Source organism: Camellia sinensis, chromosome 14 (genome assembly GCF_055761805.1).
Source record: "Camellia sinensis isolate YWXY chromosome 14, ASM5576180v1, whole genome shotgun sequence".
Taxonomy (NCBI): domain Eukaryota; kingdom Viridiplantae; phylum Streptophyta; class Magnoliopsida; order Ericales; family Theaceae; genus Camellia; species Camellia sinensis.
Genome location: NC_138974.1, coordinates 44,716,494 through 44,735,831, shown reverse-complemented (window position 1 = coordinate 44,735,831; position 19,338 = coordinate 44,716,494). Strand labels below are relative to the sequence as shown.

The 19,338-nt window shown below is 30.0% G+C and overlaps 1 protein-coding gene and 2 long non-coding RNA genes across 3 annotated transcripts; 2 read left to right on the top strand and 1 right to left on the bottom strand.

Moving 5' to 3' along the window:
- The first annotated feature begins 812 nt into the window (after positions 1-812).
- On the top strand, positions 813-5,824 carry LOC145807957 (uncharacterized). The gene is made up of 5 exons (XR_014351395.1): positions 813-1,263; positions 4,337-4,555; positions 4,797-4,836; positions 5,328-5,577; positions 5,771-5,824. It is a non-coding gene; the product is annotated as an uncharacterized LOC145807957 (long non-coding RNA).
- A 2,580-nt stretch (positions 5,825-8,404) lies between these two features.
- LOC114281447 (uncharacterized) lies at positions 8,405-11,867 on the bottom strand. The gene is made up of 2 exons (XR_003635902.2): positions 11,592-11,867; positions 8,405-8,721 (listed from the first exon to the last, which is right to left on the bottom strand). It is a non-coding gene; the product is annotated as an uncharacterized LOC114281447 (long non-coding RNA).
- Positions 11,868-15,195: 3,328 nt separating this feature from the next.
- Positions 15,196-16,716, top strand: LOC114281455 (cytosolic sulfotransferase 12). Its single transcript, XM_028223903.2, has 2 exons — positions 15,196-15,772; positions 15,907-16,716. The coding sequence occupies exons 1-2, from the start codon at positions 15,376-15,378 to the stop codon at positions 16,497-16,499; spliced, it is 990 nt and encodes a 329-aa protein (XP_028079704.1). The 5' UTR covers positions 15,196-15,375; the 3' UTR covers positions 16,500-16,716.
- The last annotated feature ends 2,622 nt before the right edge of the window (positions 16,717-19,338 follow it).

Sequence of the window (19,338 nt, the reverse complement as noted above, 5' to 3'; positions counted from 1 at the left end):
TTGTTGCCACGTGTCTACTTTTTTATTTGAAATAAAAAAAAAAATTAGATAGATGAGAGGAAGTGATTTGAATCTTAGACTTATGTCAAATAATAAAGACTCTTACCACTTAACTAGCACACAACATATGATAAATGTTTTATTTTATTTATATTTATTAGAATTGCACACGCATCGCGTGTGGCACCGCTAGTACTATTATAAAGTGAACACCTATTATGGTGTCTTGAAGTCTTTGTTTCTTATGCTGCCATGTGTCTATTTTTTTATTTGAAATAAAAAAAAATTAGATAGATGAGAGGATTTGAACCTTAGACTTATATCAAATGAGTAAGACTTTTACCACTTAACTAGCACACAATATTTGATAAATACTTTATTTTATTTTTATTTATTTGAATTGCACACGCATCACGTGTGGCAACCGCTAGTTATTATAAAGTGAACACTCCTTATGGTGTCTTGAAGCCTTTGTTTCTTATGCTGCCACGTGTCTACTTAGCACACAATATATGATAAATGTTTTATTTTATTTTTTATTTATTTAAATTGTACACGCATCGCGTGTGACAACCGCTAGTATTATTATAAAGTGAACACCCCTTATGCTGTCTTGAAACCTTTGTTTCTTATGCTGTCACATGTCTACTTTTTTATTTGAAATAAAAAAAAAAAAGAATTAGATAGATGAGAGGATTTGAATCTTAAACTTATGTCAAATAAAAAAAAAACTCTTACCACTTAACTAGCATACAATATATAATAAATATTTTATTTTATTTATATTTATTTAAATTACACACAAGTGTGGTGTAACAGATGGTGTCAGGTTCTCTGTTTCTTACGGATTTGAGCTGCCTATGTGTTGTTCGGCTGGGCTACACACAAACAAACAAATTCGATGATTCATTTCAGCTGCCTATGTGTTGTTCAGTCTGTAAAAAGACCCACTCTCGTTCTGCAGCTGCTTCATTTCCAAGATCATTCGTCCTAGAAATCCTCCCAAATGGTGGTCTGCGGGTTCTCTATTTCCCAGAGCTCCTTCCTACCACATTTGGTTGACCAACAAGGAAGAAGAAAACAAAATTTGCCCCTTCGACGATGGCCTTTCTCACAAGAGATATATATATATATATATATATATAATATCTTGTTGAAGGAGTGCTTGTTGTCCTCTTCTTGCCATAACTATCGGTCCTCTTCGTGCCGTAACGCTGTGAAAATTTGGCATCCAAAGGTCTGCTCCTGCAGTTGCAAATCCTGGTAGGTACACCTGTGATTTCGTATATTAGTAATGTGATTGCTACTATTGAAACTGTGTGACTAATTTGTATATCTGTCGGTCCTCTTCCTGGTACGCCCACCATGTGTTTGTTAATATGTCTCAATAATTGAGGAACTCGGCTGCTGAATGTTCCGAATAAAAAAGAAGACCCATTCAATTTTCTAGGTTGAAAATTCCAATCCAATCAAGAGAAATGTTTGATATATGACTTGGAAATATAAAAGAAGTAAAGAAAGGGTGAAGAAGATGCCATTAAAAACCCAAAACGTGTAAGGTTTCTTTAGGTAAATGGATTAAATTTTTTGGGGATTCTAAAAGCAGCTTCCGGAAGTAAATTGGGTTTCATCTAAGACCAAATCGTGTAGAAGACGAATTAATTTGATCTAGAAGATGTAGATCCTAAAACCAAAACGTGTAGTAGATCCTCTTCGAAGATGAACCTGACCCTCTTGATAGCAATAATATTAGTATATCAATCAGGAACAACAACATTAATTTGATTTATTCTCAAATACAAAATAAGTTTTCTAATTTCTGTTGATTTTAGAGTTGATTTTGTGCTAAAATTCTGTGTTGTCAAATGTGTATTCCCAAATATTATTGGGAATTCAGAATCAATTTGTGCTATTTGTTTTTAAATGAGATTAGTTTCCTTTCTCTCTCTCTCTCTCCCTCTCATGATGTCGAATTGATGGCAACAAGATTAATTTGATTTATTCTCAAACACAAACGAAACCTTCTAATTTCTGTTGATTTTAGAGTTGATTTTGTGGAAAAATTCTGTGTTTTGAAATGTGTATTCCCAAATATTATTATTTTGTGTTGTCTAATTACAAACAGAACTTCATTGTATGGGGGAAAGTTTGTGATTCATGTTTCTTGTGAATCCTGGAAATTGTGTAAAACCCAGTTGCTACTTGTGTAGACTGCTTTGAGGAAGTGAATCAATTTACTTTCCTCTGGAAATGATTGGAATTGGTTCTGCTATTTCATTCATTTATTCCACTAGAGTCGGGACTGTTGGGTATTGGTGAGTCCACTCCAGATTGTCTATGCAAAAAAGAAGGTTGATCATATGTAGAAAAATAAATAAAAAGTATGACTATAATTTATTTAGAAAAATAAATTCTTTAAAGACAAATATAATCTGATTAGATGACTATTGAATGAACTTTATTTGTTGTATCGAATTACCGAGCACGGAATCCTTCAAATTTGGTGGTATGACAACATAATAATTCAACCAAGCTATCCTCAACTCCAACCTACAAAATATCCATTATTCGTTCGAATTGTTAGACCCTTCATACCTATCACTACTGTAAGCTCGGTTTTCTTCACAATCCATTTTGTAGGCAAGGGCTTGACTTCTCTTCCGCATTTCACTTTCCAAACAAAGGAAATTATATATGTTTGGGTTTTTTCACAATCCATTTTGTAGGCTTTGCCTCTTTGGTTGCGATTTCTTTGTATAATTTGATAGAGAACAGGTTACTCTCCTCACCTGTTCTCTACTTCGTTATGTACAGATTGTATAATTCTTACTGATGCATATTTCAGCAAAAAAATTGTATATATGAAGATAGTGGTGCGACTGTTTTGGTGAAATATTTGCAATTTTATTAATTATATGTGGATGCAATTTACAGGAGAAATATGATACTAAGAGCTTGAGTGGCTGTTGTTCTGGATCATTTTTAGATTGATTCAAAACAGCATATTTGTGATCTCTGTAAAGTTATTTGACCACTTTTATGAATTCATTCAAATGCAGGGCTGTGAATGAGTAGAGTCAAATAATAAGTTATTCAATTAGTTTAAAATTTTCAGAAGTTTTCAAAATATGTTTAAGTTTGCTTGTTTGCTTTTTGAGTAGATCTCGAAGAGTTTCAATTTAGCCAATGATGAGTTAATCTCGAGTATTTTGGTTTCTTATGGTGCATATAATTGAGTTGACTTGTCAACTAATACATTGTTTAAGTTCGGATTTAAAAATTTAACAAACTTTAAAATGTATGAAGTTTGATTTTAAAGTAGTGGTTTCTATAATTCAAATAATGCCATCAGCAATACTCACTAATATGGTAAAAGCCCAATATTCAGAAGGAAAGTATAACCCATGTATTGGTCCCTTCATGGTTTTTCTTGTTTCAATTTTAATTAATAAGATTCTTTTCCATTTTAATAATGAAGTTGTTATTCATTATTTATTTATTTTTTGCTTGAATATATGAAATATGCAGATAGGTTATTTTACATGTTTGTTAAGGTGCATTGTCTCCCAACATTGATCCTACAACGAGGTTGAAACTAAAAGTCTCATTACATATGTTCTGGATGTTGAAGAGCAGGTTTAATTCCATCGAACCACATATTCTGGATACTGAAAAATAAATTTAATCTAAACCCAAACGTCGAGTGGGAAAAACTGAGTAGTTGCCACTGAACTAAACACTAAAGTTGGCAAAGCAGCTATTCATTAGGACTATTATTGATCCTTGAACTGTAGCCAATGAACAAAATGAGAGCACATCAAAGCCAATTAAGGGGTTTTTGAAAAGAAAGACAAAACCCTTCACAGGGTTGAAAGTTCTCATCTTGAAAATCTTGAAAAAAGCATTCTCTTCTTGAAATTTTCTCTCTTCTTCAGTTTATAATATTCTGTTTTGCACTTATACATAAAATACAATTCTGATGAAAGATCCTGTAAAACTCCATGCAACAATTTCTCAGAAAAAGAACACATTTTCCTGCTGAAAAGAAAGTTGCTTAGTGATTTTGATAATTCAGATATGAGGCAGCCTTCAATTCCTTTTGAAGGAAATTGTAAGTCTTTTTTTATAACTTCACGTTCAATGCATTGATTCATGTATGGTGTTCATTTATTTATTTATTTATTGCTAGCTATGTTTGGGTGCTGGGAAAATTAATTTGGCATCTTTTTTTCTTCATTTTCTTATGTTTTCTCTTTTCTTTTCCTTTACCTCCACAACCCATGATCCAAAAAAAGGGATTAATCTCATCCTGGTTATATGTATGTATACATGACAGGTTTGTCACAATTTGTATAATTCTCAGCATGAGCATTTGAGGCAGTCTGCAGCTAGACCTGCTGGAGGTGTTTCAGTTACTTCTGGTAACTCTGGATCAGCCATTTCGAGTAAAACACGAATTCGATGGACTCAAGATCTTCATGACCGCTTTGTCGAGTGTGTAAATCACCTCGGTGGAGCAGAAAGTGAGTAGCTTTGACGTGACCCCTTCGTGCAGGTATAGAAACAACTATTATTAATTGATCATTGACCCTTTTTTTCAATCAAAATTTTAAAGGCAACACCGAAGGCGATACTGAAGCTAATGGACTCAGAGGGGTTGACCATCTTTCATGTGAAAAGCCATTTGCAGATACTAATAACATTTTAAAGAACTTTGTTGTTTAAACCCTATTTGGTATCTTGATGTTAGAGATCTAACGTGATTGTTTGCCTTTCTTTTTCCATTTGCTTTGTAGAAATATCGAATTGCAAAGTACATGCCAGATTCTGCAGAAGGTAAATCTAATCCTGAATAACACTAATTGATCATTGAATTGATGTTGATCATTTGCGATAGTGTTCTAAAATCTGATCTTAAGAACATATATAGGGCCTGTTTGTTACAATTGATTCGCACTTGAAACTCAATTTATAAGTAGAATCTAAAAAACAATTCCTTCCCAACTCCACAATAAATAGTATTTTAATGTTATTTTGCCCCAAATTTGAAATAAAAAATAAAAAATTCATAAGCGGCATCAATAACTGCGCCAAACAGGGCAATAGAGCATTCCACAAAATTAAATCATGTCATGTATTGTTTTGATGAGAAGAAACTCCTCAGATATATATACACTTGCAATTAGATGTGAATTATTATGCTGTTCTCCTCAACTTGTTCGATTAATTATGCATTTCATCTACTTTAAATATATCAAACTCATCAATCAGGCGAGTCTAGGAATAAATTCTAATAATCTCAATCTTTCTTCCTTCGTCAACTGCAGGAAAATCTGAGAGGAAGAATAACCTGAATGATGCAGCACAGATTGATATAAAAGCATAAATTTTCAAAGAATCGCTTGTTTTTATTTGTTTGACATATTGTGGAATGGCATTAGTATTTTATTTGTTCGACATGATAGCTTTTTAATTTTTGTTTTGTTTGGTTTTTTTTTTTTTTTTTCTTTTCTTTAAATTTGCTTAGTAGGCTCACATTAGATAGTTTGAGGAAGAAGTGGAACTTCTTCACAACATGTAAGTAAAAACTGTTATATAATTTTTGCTTCATTTTGTTTGAGGATTTTGAGTATTAAGGTGTTTTTGGCTTCAGTCAAACTGTTGTAAATTGTTGCTTCATATTGGTGTTTGTCTCTTCATTCACTCTAGAGAGGTGGCTTTTGTTTCTATTTGATAAATAATTTGAAATTTTTTTGTCTTGAATCTGCAGGTGCTGGCTAACATGAAAAGAGTGTGATTTAAATAATCTAAATTGTAAAGTAAGCTATCTTTTTTACTCTTTTATTTACAATATGCCAATTCACATGATGCATATGGGGAGAAAGGGGGTATAACATTTTATATTGCTTGGACTTGGAAAAGAAAGGGCTATAACTGTTGGTTACAATTGGTTCTGAACACTTTCTCATGATTAGAACCTACGTCAACATATTGTTTTTTCATCTCCTTTTAGCACAAATGCATATCAATCTATCATATGAAGATGGCATTGATAGACTACAAGATGATTTTGGCTTGTCTTGTAGGTAATGGGACTGACATGGGGCATGTGGGATGCAACTATCTTCAGTATACATCAAAAAGTTATCCTTGGGGCTGATGTGTTATATGATACGAGTGGTAGGATTATTTTTGTTGAGCTACTGTTTTTTTTCTTCTTTTGCTCCATTAAACTGAAGATGAGATGTGTATTGTGCATATATTGGCAAGGCTTTGATGATCTCTTTGCCACTGTGACATTTCTAATCCAAAATTCTCCAGGATCTGTTTTCATAGCAACCTATCACAATAAAAGGTATTTTTCATGTGTTTCATACCTTAACGTTATTTTGTGTTGGCAGTTTACATTTCAACAATGTTAACCTTTGAATTTTATTAAAAATGTATTATTTATTTATATATTTGTTTTGTTTTGTGCAGCGGGCATCATCTAATTGAGTTCTTGATGGCGAAGTGGGGGTTGAAACCATTATACAAGGCATCTGGGTTGGCAGAAATTGTTTTGAATAGTGAAGAGGTGAGGTAACATATGCCAAAAATTAGCAGTAAAAAGTTGAATGGTGACACAGCCTCTCTGATTTTTAACCTTGTTCCATAGTGATATGTCAATTAGTTCAAATTGTGTTTTTGGCGTATGTCATATTGGTTTTGAATGAATTGGAATTTATTTGCCGCATTTGTTTTTGGGTTAGATTTGAGGTTTTTATGTTATTTGATTGCCCGCAAAGATATTGTCCATGTTTTTTTTTATTTATTTATGCTTTTTTTTTTCCCGTAGATTTGAATGGGTGACAATTTAGACTTCTTGATGACAATTTTGCTCCTCCAATATCCACATACACATTAATGCAATATGTGAATTTATAGTTTAGCAAGCAAATCCTTGACCCCATTACACTAATATATTGTTCTTATATTTTATCAACAATTAATCATATTTGTATCTTTGTCTATATATAGCCCATGAGCATAGCTTTTCTTGATATGGATGGGTTTCATTTATCTGAAAAATTGAAAAAAATAGAGTAACAGTTACTAATTTAATCTTGATACACTATGTCGCGACATATATATATGGATGTGGATATTAGGCTAATGTTCCCTACTCAAAAATTCTATTAAAATTTTTATTAAATATCTTGTATATGGGATTTATATAAGACTTATATAGTGTTTGTCTTACACCATATAAGATATTTAATAGAAATTTTAATAAAATATAAGTAGTGTTTTTTTTCTTTTTTATATGGCATTTTTATTTTTATTTTGGGGGATGCACCAATAAATCCCAAATTAACAACTCATATACTGTTTAGTCCTAAAAGTTTTCTTATAGACTGAAAGGTCCCATTACAATGTTTCAAACATCAGATTAATGTTTCGAACATTAGATTTCGAACATCAGATTAATGTTTTGAACATTATATTTCGAACATCAGATTAATGTTTCAAACATTAGATTGATGTGCAAATGGGACTAAATGGAGCAAAAGAAAACTTTTAGGACTAAATGTTTCAAACATTAGATTGATGTGCAAATGGGACTAAATGGAGCATAAGAAATCTTTTAGGACTAAATGGTTCAACTTTTCAGAAACTAGGACTTATGGGTAAATTTTCCTTTTATTTTTTTTAAAGAAAAAATACATCCATATGTTTTTTCTATTTTATTATAAAATTTTACACAAATTTAATTTCAATTATAACAACTAAATTTATATAGACTCTAATTGAGAATTATTTATTTTTTATATATTTTTTATCGTGTATTTAATTTTTTTGTTGTCAGATTTCTTTTATATAGTTGATATTTTAATTTAATATTATGATATTTGAAGGAAAAAAATTCTCAATATATAAATAATGTAACGCCTCAAAGAATACCTATTATGAAAATTATACCATAATCTATTTTTGAAATACTTGAAGTTAAATTAGTTATCATATACTATCAAATAATTAAGTTGACACTTGAAAAATTATATTACTTTTATAATTGTATGTACTAAAATGTAAGGTTGTTTGGGAAGTGCTAAACTAGTATATTTTTTTACTTTTTATAAAAAAAAATGTGAAATATGGGTTGAGTTTGAAATGATGTTGTAGAGAGGTGATGTGAGTCAAATAAGAAGTCATGTGATCCAAATAAAATAATTGTGACTTAAATAAGATGATATGTTAAAATAGCATAGCATATGCCAAACAACTGCTTAATTTAATTAGGAGTCATTGTGTTTTACCAAATAATGTAATTATAATAATTTTTTGACCATAGTTGAATTTGGGAAAAACTGTTACACCCCTAAAATAATACAAGAAAGATAACTCATATACGAAATAAATATGAGAAATAACATACTTTCATACATCAGAGTCTACTGCTTAACAACCAATTAAATGTCATGTAGGGTTACATCTTTCCAAGTCATTGCTGGGTTACACAAATTGAGTCTCGTTCATTACATTTTAAACCATTGGCTTTACAAATACAAACATACACCCAACAAAACATAATAAAGAAGCTCTTGCTTCCCGAAAGTCCATTCACGCTATTGTCTAGCACTTGGCTAAACAACAAGTGAAATAGTACAATCCATCACTACATTACACTTGTGAAATGATAAAATCTATTGTTTGATCTTCAAATCCGAAAAACATTCCCTGTACACATGTACAAGCAAGCGGTGAGCAAAGCCCACCGAACAATCTCATATTAAAACATTAACGCTATGTTTGGTAACTGAGGAGAGAAAAGAAAAGAAATGATTACTTAAATAATAAGAGAAAAGAAAAGAAATGATTGTAATTTCTCTCATTTTTATTTGGATAAGTAAGAAATAAAAGAAAAGAAATGATTGTAATTTCTTTCCTTTTTGTTTGGTTAGATTTCATTAAGAGAAAAGAAAAGAAATTATTTTATGTTATATTACCAAAATAACCTTTTATATTTTCAATCATTTTATTTCTTTTATTTTTATAGGGGTAAAATTGGTATTATGAAAATATAAACATTTGTGGATTTCTTTTCTCTCTCAATCTCTCCACTTTTGGGAAGATTGAAAATAAGGGTTATGAGAGAAATGAGTTTCTCTCCATTTCTCTCTATTTCTTCCCATTTCTCTCTACTTAAGATAACCAAACAAGGAAGAGAAATACATTTCTCTCTATTTCTTTTCTTTTATCTCCAAATCACTCAATCCAAACACAGTGTAAAAGATATGCGGGGACAAAGATACTTATACATATACATGAAATCATATTATGTCAAAATCATATAATTTTATTACATAATCTCTTAAATCCAAGGTCTGCATATTCTTATGCCACTAAGACCAATCTTATTTCATTTTCCTTGAATTCATATCTAGTTCATATATGCTACTATGAGTTAAATTCATTATCTTTCAATAACCAAAATGAGACTACAACTCAATAGTTTTCTAATTATGCACAACACACATAAACACTTCAAACTTTGCCATTTTACGGATATTTTGTTCGAAGGAACTGGCACCCATTTATATATAGATTTTCGGGTCTTTCACCCAAAATACTCCGGCCAACTTGCTTTAAATGGAGTCCATCCTCTTTCTCCTCCCAAATAAATATACATATGCAATGTATATATAAACATAATCGTATATGGAGTACATTCCTTTCTCCTCCTAATAAATATATATATACAATGTATTTATAACGTCATCAATTATGGAGTACCATTTTTCCTCCCAATAAACATACATATACAATGTATTTACAACATGGCTATATTCAATGACATCAACAATGGATTAGCATTAAATCACCTAATCCTCATGTAATTTCTACAACAATCATAGCTAACCTCCACCAATAGTCCAATACAATTATTTCCAAGATATATTCAATATCGGATTTAATAGTTTATTCAAAACTTCTATAGGTGAGATAATACATATCCAATATCACCATCTATATTAATAACCATCCAATTTAACATATTCAATGTTAATTCTAATTATTTATACAAAATAATCATTTTATCAAATTAGGGCAAAATCCCATTTTTTTCAATATTAACCCAAATACCCAAAATCAACTATTTTGGTACACCAAGATCTTATATTCAAACCCCATACTCATTTATCTCTTATACATCAAAAATTCCTCTTTTCATTTTACACCCAAATCTCAGATTTGTCCAAACCACAACCAAATCTAATCATCTATACACAATAACAAATAACTAAGCTAAAAGTCATACTAGAGTGTAGAAAATCCCTACTTATTAAATATTACTATTTTGATCAAAATTCTCATTTCTCATTTCAATATAATTTCTAATACAATTCCAAGAGATAATATAACCATATCCATATTCATATAGTCTCACATGTTAATTAACATTCATAGTTTAATCATTTCAAGACAAATTTATAACATATTATATATCAAACTTTCAAAGTTCTATCATTTCTCGTCCTTCCAAGAAATCTCTCATTTAAATGCAACATGGTAAATTTTCACCGATAGCCAAAATAGTTATCTCTAACATATTAATTAAAAGATAACAACATGAACATATAATTCAACATATAACTATAACTTGGAATCTCCCATGATCCCCAACATTTAGAAACAAATCATATTCCACATTTTATCAAATATGAATAACTACACTAGTTTTCATATCACAATCACGTCTGGTAACTTCTTAAGGTCTATTTCTAACCGTGTCGGTTTTATTCCAACAAATACATTAGGTAAAAATAATACCGTTAATGCCTAAGAAAATATCATTTTCTTTCCAAACTCATTCTTTAAGCATTATTCAACTATGACATCCTATTTTGATCGAAAGTCCCAAAAGTTAAACGTAATTCCTTTATTTTCTTTAAAAATACTCTTTTGACCACAAATCGGTAAAAAATTCAAAACCAATCGAATCCAAGTCCGTTTTTGTTCAAATTTAAAACATAACTCTTTCATAACTTTACAAACATATTTCAAGTTTACACTTTCGCAATTTGGGTATCAACTTTTTATTTTTCTCAAAATTTCTCTTCTAAGCAAATAAAACATAAATTTTTCAAAAATTCTAATTAAATTATATACAACTCTAAACTCCATATAATAAAGCAAAAGTGCATAAAGAAGTGTAGGAAAAATCTCTACTTAACAATTTACACAATATTCCTCAATATTAATTTATTTTTCTCAAAAATAAATTTCAAAACTCAAAGATGAGATAAATATTTTAACATTAATTTCTCAAAATAAATTATCTAACCATAATATGATGTAGATATAATCCATACAATTATTAAATTCTATTTTCAGATTTCTTTTACAAAATTAACAACACAAAATGATTTTCCCAAAATCAATCTCAAAATACCAACATTCTTAACATTTTCAATGTAATTTTTCTTTCAAAAATTACCAAACAAAAATCTGAAAATATATCTATATGCAATATATCTTATAATGATATATTTTCTCAAAGTAACCCTAACATAACTTTAATGTAAAAATATGAAGAAAGTCCTTACCTCAAATAATGAAGAAAAACAGACCTGGAAGGCAAATCTTACCCGATCATGAATCCGAGACTACCATTGCGAAGATCACGACGAGCTCTCCAACCTTTATTTACAAAATTTCACTCTAAAGACTCCCATTTCAAACTTGAAACTTGAGTAAAAATGATGAACATGGAAAGAGAGAGAGAGCTAGAGAGATAGGGAGAGACAGAGAGAGGGAGACGTTGAGAGGGAGAGAGAGTTCAGCAAAATGAAAAGCAAAAAAGGAGGGGAAGGCAAAAGCATGGGGGGACCTCATGTGGGTTTGGTGGCTTTCTCAAAAAAAAAAAAAAAAAAAAAATATCTCCCAAATTATTTTTGTAATAATATTTTTAAATTTTATAATATAAATTATAAAATGGCGTAATTTTTCTCACCATAAAATATGATATATTTGTACACCACAAAATATAATATTTTGCTCACCATAAAATATATACTCATTTTATTCACTACAAAAATATATAATTTTTCACCATATGATACACACCATAAATCAACTATCAAATATTTATTATAATCCTATATAATAAATAATAACTCTTAAGGTGGTTATTATCAATCACATAATTAAAAATGACCAAATAATTAAACATGAATCATAAACAAATTTAAATTAAATTGAATCTAAATCATGGGTCTCATTCATAAGTCAAATATGGTCCAATTATATACTAAAATAGACCAAACTAATTTATCTCAAATCATGATCTAAACATTAAAAATTAAATAATAAAATTCTACTATAAATTAAACTGAACACCAATCAGTCCGTGAATTTTCATAAAATAAATACTTATCATTTAATTCTGAAATTTTTATTCAACGTGCTAGACTCATATGGGAACAACACATAAAAATTTCATAATTTTTTGAGATCGAGAACTATTTTTAAAAAATAAAAAACCAAACTGTTTTCACACAGAATTTACACAGCAATCAAATTCGAAAATTTGTTCAATTAAATTATACACTGACTATTTTTTTTTAAAAAAATTATGGGTCATTACAAAAACATATTTCCTTTGTTTCTAGAAGGGTATGGCTTCTGTCCAGTCCGGGATCGGACTGGACCGTACTGTTGGGTCCGTGGGGGCTCACCACGGGTCTCGTTTGGATAATCTGAACCGTTTAATGTATAGAACTTGTTGAGTATTATATGCTTGTAAAAAATCACGTTGATCGGATATCGATGACTATATGATCAAATCAGTTTCATATTAAAAAAATTGGACGGTGAACAAATTAACGGTTGACAAAAAACTATTTTGATCACATAGCTATCGATATTCAATCAACTTGATTTTTTACAGGCATATAGTACTCAACAAGTTCTACACATTGAACGGTTCAGATTATCAAAACGAAACCCGTGGTGGGTACCTACGGACCCAATAACATGGTCCAGTCCGATCCCAGACTGGACAGAAGCCATATCCTTTCTAGAATACCCCGTGGATGCCATGGTGCACAGTGTTGCATAGTGCAGCATAGTGTGGTAAGCCATGTGAAGCCATATGGCTGCACAATGTTGCATATTGCAGCATAGTGTTACATAATAAGGATTTCTTACTTATAAATTGGTAAGCTACATGGTAGTGAAATCACAAGAATAAGAAATGAGAGGTATATGAGAGAGTAAGTTGAAGTCAGAAGTGAGAGTAAATAAAAAGTTTAAGGTGAGTTGTCTTATATTTTGAGTTATCATAATCTGTTTTATGTAAATTATGTTTTGGAAATCATATTAATTTTTAAAAATATATAATTTGTTACATGAACCATATTTGCTTACAAAAGGAAACTCATAAATAAAACTGTTTACTAAATGTGTTTTTGAACAATTATTTTATAAGTATCACTACGAAAATCCCAAGCATTAAAGAATTTAAATAACAATTAGCCCTCTGTATTGATAAATTATAAAATATAATTGGTAAGGGTACAACCTCTGTATTGATAAATTATAAAATATAATTGGTAAGGGTACAACCACGTAATGTTTTAAACTTGTATGATAATTTTTGATAGAGAGGAAGTGTTTGATCCTTAAGCTAATTTTTTGTACATAATTTTTATTGAAAATTTATTATGAAAATAATGTGATAGTAATATTTTCACAATTATGAACCATATTAATAGACATTTTGATGATGTAATATTGACATTTTTCACACTATGGTGGTGTTTGTTTTGAAGGATTGAGCCAGGGAATTAGACTAATAGTCCATCCAGATTAATAGTCTGTTATTTGGTTCAATTTTTTTGTGCCGAACTATTGTGTCCGATGCGGGGGTGGGACACAAATGGGAGGATAAGGGAGAATATGAGATTGTGGTGAAATGACCATTCTGACTTTAATTATGTATTATATTTAGTAAAATTCAATAAAATTTGAATGTTTCAATTTAAAAATAAAATAATTTTATTTAATTTTTATTGATGTTTTATTTATTTAATTTTTTAAAATTATTTTTTATAGATATTTTATTGATGTTTTATTTTAAAATTTTGTTTATATTTTATTTAATTTCATTATTTAAATTTTAATAGATGTTTTATTTAATTTCATTATTTAATTATTAATATTTTAAAAATAAATTTATTTAAAATTTTAATTAAAAAATAACATACATTTTTATTGATATTTTATTTACTTAAATTTTTAAAAATAAAATTTATTTAATTGTGTAAAAAATAAAATAAAGTAAAATTTTATTTTATCTAGCTATAAATAATTAAAATATTAAAGATATGTTTAATGTTGCTATTACATAATAAATAATTGAAAATGGAAAAATAGTTATTTGAATATTTATCCTTCTCCATAATATCCCAAACAGACATATAATTCATATCCTATCCAACCAAATATTCATTTTTTCACATCTAATCCTATTACTAAACAAACATAAGATACAAATTTAATTCAACCAAATAATCCGGAAACAATATATTCCAAGATTAACAATTTGATAAATTCCAATCCCACTTATCCAATCCATTAAAACAAACACACCCTATAAACATCTCGACTTGTACTGCATATAAGTGAGACCTCATTATGTAAAGTTTTTATATATAAATTTTATTTATGTTATCATCTAATCGTTGTCCCGTTTTTGTATTCTTATCATATATATATTTTTTATTTATTATGAATGGTTGAGGAGGTCTATATCACCTTGTCGCGCATGAATTCGGCTAAAGTCACATGAGGCGTAATTAACAAGTAACTGATTGTTAATATATATGTTAAATAAGTATACAATTAAAATTTTAAACAGATATCAATCATTGCTAGATGAATTAGGTTTGTATTATTGTCGTTTTCAGCGCTGGGTGATTTTATCGAGATTCCGATTAATAAAAAAGTCATTAGTAAACTAAGGTTAGATTTGACATTCCTTAAAAAATTTAAAAAATCACTTTCTTATTTAAATCACATCATCTTATTTAAGTCACATTACCTTTCTATCATATCACTTCAAACTCAACTCATATTTCATAAAAAGTCAAAAAGTATACATTTTTAAAACATCTCAAAAAACCCTTAAGTGAATAAACATTATTTCCTATTAATTTATGACACCGTCCAATTAAAAATCATTACATTCAGTATGTATTCCGTAACTTCAAATGATACTTTTTGGCCTAATTATTGTACATATATATAGATTTCACAGTGCATCCCTCAACATCCACCCACAAAATACATCTCTTCTTGAAGTGTTGTGAAATCTAGGTCTTAATTGCAATGGAAACCAAGAACTCTATTGAGCAGCCTTCTTCTAATTCACCAAAGCCATTATTACTTGATCAATATCCCAAGAAAAACTTCTGGGATTTCTCAGATATCTTCCAAAGCCAAGGTTTCTGGTACACAAACCCTCACCTAGAAGCTGCAAGAGACATCCTAGCACATTTCGAATCACGCAACGACGATATATTCTTAGCTTCCTCCATTAAAACAGGCACAACATGGCTCAAAGCCCTTTGTTTTTCGATCATCCATGGTCGGAAAAATGTAGATGTCAAAGTCGATGAGGAAGAAGAAGAAGAAGATGACCCTCTTGTCAAGAACACTCCTTCCTCTTGTGTGCAAACCATTGAAAACGGGGTTTACATGACAAACCCTACTCCAGATTTGTCAGGTAATTAATACCATCAATGTTAATATTGCAAATAAATTATATTATGGTTTATCTACAAAATATTATTTTGTCGAGTCATGTAAAGTTAAAAATATGACATAATGATGAACAAAATTTCTGACACACCTTTGCAGGTATGCCATCTCCAAGGCTATTTCATACTCACTTTCCTTACAGTGCCTTACCGGATTCAATCAAAAACTCCGAGTGCAAGATTGTGTACATAACCCGAAACCCTAAAGACACCATGGTTTCGATGTGGCATTTCTTTAACTCTCTTAGGACACCCGAGCAAGGTCCATACCCTTTTGACAAAGCATTTGAAAGCTTCTGCGATGGGCTTTACCCATTTGGACCCTTCTTCGATCATGTGTTGGAGTATTGGGAAGCGAGCTTAAAGAAGTCTGACAAGATACTGTTTTTAAGATATGAAGAAATAAAGAGAGATCCAAAAGGACTAGTGAAAAGACTGGCTTCATTTCTTGGAAGGCCATTTGTGAATGAGGAAGAGGTTGAGAAGGTGTTGTGGAGGTGTAGCTTGGACAGGCTTAAGAATTTGGAAGTGAACAAAAATGGTTCTACCGCGGTAGGGTTGCCAACGAACTCATTTTTCAGGCTTGGGGTTGTTGGAGATTGGAAGAACAATTTTAGCCATGAGATGGAAGAGAGACTGGACCAAATTTCCTCCATGAAGCTAGAGAAAACTGGGCTTGATCTTAACAAATGAATCAAGAGAGATCAAATAAATAATTAAGTGAACAAGATATAAATAACTAAGCTTTGTTGCTACTTTGTTGTCAAGCGTTTTATGTTGTTTTTTTTTTTTTTTTTTGGGGTGTGACAAATATGTTCGAATAAGAAATGTCCCTCAAGATATTGGATGGATCCTATTCCACTGTTGTTTGTTATTTTGCTTTTGAAATGAAGTGTTTGTTGTCTTGCAATATTTATGAATATGATTGTAAAGGATGATTGTATTTTACATTTAAATCTATTACTTAAAAGAGGCGAGATATTTATGCAAGTAATATAGTTAATTTGATGGGTTCTTTGATAGGTCTATCATACTACCAAGTCATTATGTATAATTTTTTTTTTTTATATATATATTTTCTATTTTTATAACATAACTCATTCTTGATCTCGAACAGTTGTCCAAATGGTCATCGACACTTAGGGGTCAAGATGAGTAAGGTTTCAGATATGTATGGTGGAGAGACATTGATTTGCTTTGTAATTTAATTTGCATTGTAATTTAATTTAACAATTAATATATTAACCACTATCTTGTGAAAGGATTGGACTTTTCTTCAATCTATCATTTGAACTAAGGGTGTTGGCCACTGTCACCGTTTCTAACGAGAGATAAGATTAATTGTTGTTTCACTGCTCTTTGGTTTTACCATCATCAATCCCTCTTTCAAAATTAATCTATTTTTATTTTATTTTAGGATAAATTACACTTATTTTTCTTGATAGTTGAAGAAAAATAAAGTTAATTCCACACTTTTGATACAATTATATCAGACTTTCTCAAAGTTTTAAATTTATATAACGCTTATATTTTTTCATCTCTTTTATAATAAAATGTATATTTAATTTTATTTATTTCAGTATCTATTCGCCATATGTATTAGTGTTAATCAATTTAACCTTACTAAAAGAAAGTTTAATATAATTATGTCAAACTTCTAAAGTTAATTGTCTTTTTCTCAAACTTGTGGCAATGTCATATCACTGTATTATTTGGTGATTTTGTGACAAATTCATATTGTGCCTAAGTTGATATTCATTGGTTGAAAGAGTGGACTTAATACTTTTTATTGATATTTTAGGACACAACTTAAGACTTGTCAAGCGATAAATAGTGTGGAGTAATGTTCAAAAACTACCAAATAATCACTCATAAATGACTATATCTTTGGGTGTGTCTATGCAAGTAAATTTTGATATATAATTTTAGTGATTATATATGCAGATAAATTTGGGGAAATTTCAAAAAAGTGGAGGATAGAAAAAATAATTTCAAAATGATGAAAGTATAAATTTTTATTCCATAAATTCATTGATGAATCACTTGAAATTTAATTATTTGAAATTATTTTGTTTACACATCACCTTTTTGAAAATCTCCCAATAAATTTTATTTGGGTAATAAATTTTTTTTTGAGAATATTTACTATTTTACTGGGACTTTTTTAATAAGTATAAAGATCATTTTTTTTTTAGTTCCATTAAAATAAATTTTTATAAAACTCAAAAAATCCCAAGTTTGGATAAATTTTCAATATTTTGTATAAATTTAAGGGCTATCAATCAAAAAATTTAAATTTGAATTTTCTTTGTGCAAAAGTTTAGACACAAAAATATTAAATTCATAAGGAGAAATTTATGTAAAATGACCAAACTATCCATCTTCTAATCTATGTACAAATTACAATAGTCAGGTTGCCTTAGGGCATCTCCAATCCAAACTTGTATCTTTCATCAAATTTAAATTTGATAAAAATTTGGTGAAAACGGTACTCTAACCATTTTATCGAATTGATATCAAATGAAGGGAGAGGTATATTATTTTTCATCAAAATTAAGAGAGCATTTAGCTTTTTATCACATTTTGCAGGTAGCCATTAGTGGACGATCGGCCAAATGACCGGATTTTTGCCGAATAATCTGCTTGTGAATTGGAAATTTAATCTAGGACAGATGACCGGTTGGACGATTAGTCACATTTGATGAAAATTTAGTTCACCGTTGGAGTGCATCATATTAAATCAAATTTTTTATTAAATTTTTACTCAAATTTAATGAAGGATTAGAAATGCTCTCTATCTAGGGTTTATGCCTCATCTTTTCTCTCTTATCTCTAACTCCATCTTCATCTTTATCTTCCACTACTATTGCTCTTCTTCATCAACTCCATCATTAGAAAATCCTCATCACAATGTCGTTTACCCTATCCAAGAAGATGATTGAGATGCCACCATAGTTCTAAATATCGATCAATATCGTACTGGCCGATTCATACCGGAAAATTGGACTGCCGATTCGGATATGGACCGGTATACCGGTCAAAATGAAATTCACAGTCGTATCAGCTTGAATCCGACACATGGAGCGATGCAGTTCCGATACAGATTTGCCATCGCTGGTATGGATGAAATTGTGCTCTGTTTTATGCTCTGTTTCTGTTTTGTTGTTTCTATTTTGTTGTTGTTGTTCTATTGTTCTCCCTGAGTTGCTGGCTCCTATTCGAAGTCCAAAACCAGACCAACCTCTCTTGTTAACACATATCAATATTTCTGCAATTCTTTTGGATTCTTTGTATGCTGGTTTCTTTTCTTCTACTGGACTATTTACTAGTAACCAACCACTATATTCTTGGGTGGAGCTTTAACAAAAGTGGACAACCATAGAACCTATGCAACTTGCAAGCTTCTTTCTATGCTCTATCTATGTTTTGCATTTCATTTTTTTTTTTGTTTCATAATTGCCTTTTTAAGCCACTGTTCTGCATTTCTTAGAGATAGAGAGAGGGAGAGAGAGAAAGAGAGAGAGGATAAGTT